Raw genomic sequence first — 4,286 nt, forward strand, 5'->3', positions numbered from 1 at the left:
TCTGATGTGATTCCGACTTTGTCCAGAAACAAACAATAACTTGCGCTGACTCAGAGCTCTGGAGTTCCCTCCTGAAACCTCTCCTACTTGTTTTGAGATACTCTTTAAAACCTCACCCACTTTGACCCAGCTTTGATCATGCCTGGAAACCTCGCTGTTTGGATTGATGTTAAATTTTTTTCATTTACTTACAGGACGTAGACATTTCTGGCTAGGCCAACATTTATTGCCCCATCCATAATTGCCAAAAGGGCAGTTAAGAGTCTGGAGTCACACACAGGCCAGACCAGGTAAGTACAGAAGGTTTCATTCCCTGAAAGGGAATTACTGAATTGAGACGGGTTTTCCCCTCAACAATTGACATTCATGTTCATCACTAGACCCTTCATTCCCGTTTCTTTATGAAATTCAATTTCCACCATCTGGCGTGGGATTCCAACCCACATTCCCAGAACATTAGCTGAGCTTCTTGGTTAATAAGTCTCGTGATAATATCAGTAGGCCATTACCTCCCCATTACAGCCCAATACATTTCAAGGCATTTCATAGTAGTGTCATCAAGGAATCACAGGATTGTTACAGTGCACATGGAGTCCATTCAGCCCATCATATCAGTGCTCTCTGAATGAGCCACATGGTTAGTGCCATTCTCTCACCTTCCCTCCAATGTCCTGCCCATTCCTCCTTTCCAAATAATGGTCATTGGATCCCTTTTGAATGCTTCAAATGAACCACTTCCAAGACGCTGTAAGGCAGCACATTCCAGATTCTAACCACTCACGTGAAAACGTTTCTCCTTATCTCTCCATTGCCTCATTTGCCAATCACCTTAAATCCATGCATGCCCTTGTATTCTTGATCTTGTCACGAATGGGAACACCTTCTCCCTATCTACTCTGTCCAAACCCCTGATTTTGAACATTCCGATCAACTCTAATACCTCTACCCAAATAAAAATTAACATCAATCCAACAGCGAGGTTTCCAGGCATGATCAAAGCTGGTTCAAAGTGGGTGAGGTTTTAAAGAGTATCTCAAAACAAATAGGAGAGGTTTCAGGAGGGAACTCCAGAGCTCTGAGCCTCGGCAATACCTTTTAAAATAAAGCAGAGGGAATTATTGGCAAGGCAAATGACCTCTCTCTGTCTACATAAGGTGAGACAAAATTTCAAAGAGGCGGAAGGGAAATTTAATAGCTTGCAATGCCAATTACAAAAATAGAGAATTGCAAATTCTCGTCGCCATTGGACATCTTACAGCCAATCTTGCATTTTTCAAGCACGGTCATTCTGGTAATGTAGAAGGCATTGCAAGCTCCCAGAACCAGCTATGTGATAGTGAGCAGACCATCTACTGCTGCGATGTTAATTGAGGGATCATAGAAGGTCACTGGGGCTAAATTTCCTACCCTTCTTCAACACTGTGCCACAGGGCAGAAATATAGAATACAGGAACAGGAGTAGGCCATTCGGCCCTTCGGGTCTGCTCCACCTTTCAAACGATCATGGCTGATCATCCAACTCAACAGCCTGTTCCTGCTTTCTCCCCATGCCCTTTGATCTCTTTCACCCTAAGAACTACATCTAACTCCCTCTTGAAAACATTCAATGTTTTGGCCTCAACCACTTTCTGTGGTAAAGAATTCCACAGACTCACCTCTCTCTGGGTGAAGAAATCTCTCCTCGTCTCAGTCTTAAATGGTCTACCAAATACTCTTAGTCTATGACCTCCTACCCTGCCTCCAACACTCCCCCTTCCTCCCATTCTGGACTCCCTGGTCATTAGGAAGATCCTTCCTGCACGTACCCTCATTCCCCACTCATTTTTCTGAACTCCAGTGAATATCGCCCTAACCAATCCAGTCTCTCTTCATACATCAGTCATATTATCCCAGGAATGTTCTGAATAAGGGTCAGTGGACTTGAAACACTAACTCTGTTACTCCCACTGGGGAGACTGCAAGACCTGTGGAATTTCTTCAGCATTTTCTGTTTTTGTTTTATCCCAGGTATTGGTCTGGTAAACCTTCATCACACTCCCTCCATAGCCAGGACATCCTTCCTCAGAATCTTTCACAACCACCAACGCAGGAAAATAATTTTACAAATGTTTTGAATAAAATTTGTTTTAGGAATAATAAAAACCTTAGTTTAATATCTTGATTTGATTTCCCAGGATAAGTGACAGGTCTGTCTAACAAACCAGAACAGCCTGGCAGTGGGCCCTGGGACACAAGGATCCTCCGGCCCTTCTGACTGAGCTACTCTGAGACTGAATGCTAGTAGCCAATGTCGAAGGCCGAATGGCAACCATCTGTGGGATGTTGCCTAACAAGCTGCGGAAACAAAGTACAGCTAATCTCACAGGGCGCTGCTTTCAAAGACAAAACTTTTTAAACTTCCCCCTCCTCCTCCCCCGGTCAGGAAAACTTCTCTGATGAGAAATCCCAACAAAATTCACCAGAAAATGCACCCAGGCAGTACTCGAAGCAGTTGAATTGGCGCCTCTGCAACCATTTCTTTGTTACACTCTCCATCCTAAAGAAACTTTACAACGAAATCCCTACGGGTTGAATCTTTCATTAACAAACAAAACCGAATTAAATGGAGAATTTATAGAAATACATGCAATCCAACCTACTAATGTAAATGCATTTCCCTTTATTAGCCTTACTCGCTAAATTGCTTTAATTTATAATGCATTTTTTAAAAATAAAATTCTGAATCACATTTGCACTTTGCTCCGTTCTTACTTGTATATCATGTATTCTGCTGAATCCGTCTCGCAAGAAAAACTGCACCAAGTTGCTCCAAGTGCTGGGTCCGGGCATTTCGGACAAGCTTTTCACTCCTTGGGCTTTAGCCCCGGACGGCGAGGACTTGTTCAAGCGGATCCCAACATCTCCGGCGTCTTTTGTCTCCTGGAGTTTGCCTACAGTGTGCTTTGCCGCCTGGGAGAATGTGAAAGCCTGGAGAACAGCAGGGAGACTTGCCTTCCCTCTGCTTAAACTCAGCCAAACACCGAAGTGAGACATCTCCCCCTTGTACTTATGTGTGTGTGTGTGGACCCTCTCTATATCACTCCACCAGCCCTGCTCTCACTCACTCAGAGATTGGAAACAGACTTGCACATTCAACTCAACTATCAACTGCTCAGATTTCCAAATTCTCTCATACCGCATCCGCCCCCCGCCAACTCTGTTAGACTCATGTTTCAGAAAAATAATCATCCTAGCTCCTCCCAGCTCTTTAAAAACACACGCAACCACCCCCAACCCCGCCTTCGCCAAAACACACAGAGACTTAAGTGACAACTCTTGTTTTTACTCAGAGGTAGTAGGAACCGCAGATGCTGGAGAATCCGAGACAACAAGGTGCAGGGCTGGATGAACACAGTGCCACAACGATGCCACCCGAAGATTGCAGGAACAGCAACTCATATTCCGCTTGGGAACCCTGCAGCCCAATGGTATCAATGTGGATTTCACAAGTTTCAAAATCTCCCCTCCCCCCACCCCAAGCCGCACCTCCATCTCCTACCGACCAACCTCATCCCGCCCCCTTGACCTGTCCGTCCTCCCTGGACTGACCTATCCCCTCCCTAACCCCCCACCTACACTCACCTTTACTGGCTCCATCCCCGCCTCTTCGACCTGTTTGTTTCCTCTCCACCTATCCTCTCCTCTATCCCTCTTCTATCGGCCTCCCACTCTCTCCCTATTTATTTCAGAACCCCCTTCCCTTCCCCCTTTTACGATGAAGGGTCTAGGCCCAAAACGTCAGCCTCTCTGCTCCTATGATGCTGCTTGGCCTGCTGTGTTCATCCAGCCCTGCACCTTGTTGTCTCTTGTTTTTACTCATTGTCTCTGTTTCTCGTCTGCTTCAGTTTTGAAAGTCACAAACAACATACTACAGACGCTGGAAATATGTACTGGATCCTATCTCCACGCAGCCTGCTTCCCAAAATCCACAGACATTCAGTGGCAGACTCAGCGTCCCAGCTTGTGACCGCACCACGGAACTTATTTCATTCTATCTTGACTCTAGCACCTTATTCAGTCTCTTCCCACTTATATTTGTGATTTACGTTGATTAATGTTGATTCCACAGTTTCCAGTTTTCAGGCCGCGTTCCCTGCCAGGACAGTCTGAAGACTCTCTGCCTCTTCCTTGAAATGGCGCATGAACCATCCCTGTCTGCTGCCACTCTCCTGCACCTGACCGAGCTTGGCCTCATGTTGAACAACTTCTCCTTTAACTCCTCCCACTTCCTTCAGGTCTAAGGTGGG

At 45.7% G+C, this 4,286-nt stretch overlaps 1 protein-coding gene across 1 annotated transcript in view; it reads right to left on the reverse strand.

Annotated features, from left to right (window-relative positions):
- LOC109912647 (cytochrome P450 27C1) overlaps positions 1-3,033 on the reverse strand; it is a 40,175-nt gene extending 37,142 nt beyond the window's left edge. The window contains exon 1 of the mRNA XM_020512075.2: positions 2,752-3,033. Coding sequence (XP_020367664.2) covers positions 2,752-3,033 — 282 coding nt within the window. The remainder of the gene's footprint in view (positions 1-2,751) is intronic.
- Positions 3,034-4,286: the final 1,253 nt, after the last annotated feature.

The sequence above is a fragment of the Rhincodon typus genome, chromosome 7 (assembly GCF_021869965.1).
Source record: "Rhincodon typus isolate 14 chromosome 7, sRhiTyp1.1, whole genome shotgun sequence".
NCBI classification, from domain to species: Eukaryota; Metazoa; Chordata; class Chondrichthyes; order Orectolobiformes; family Rhincodontidae; genus Rhincodon; species Rhincodon typus.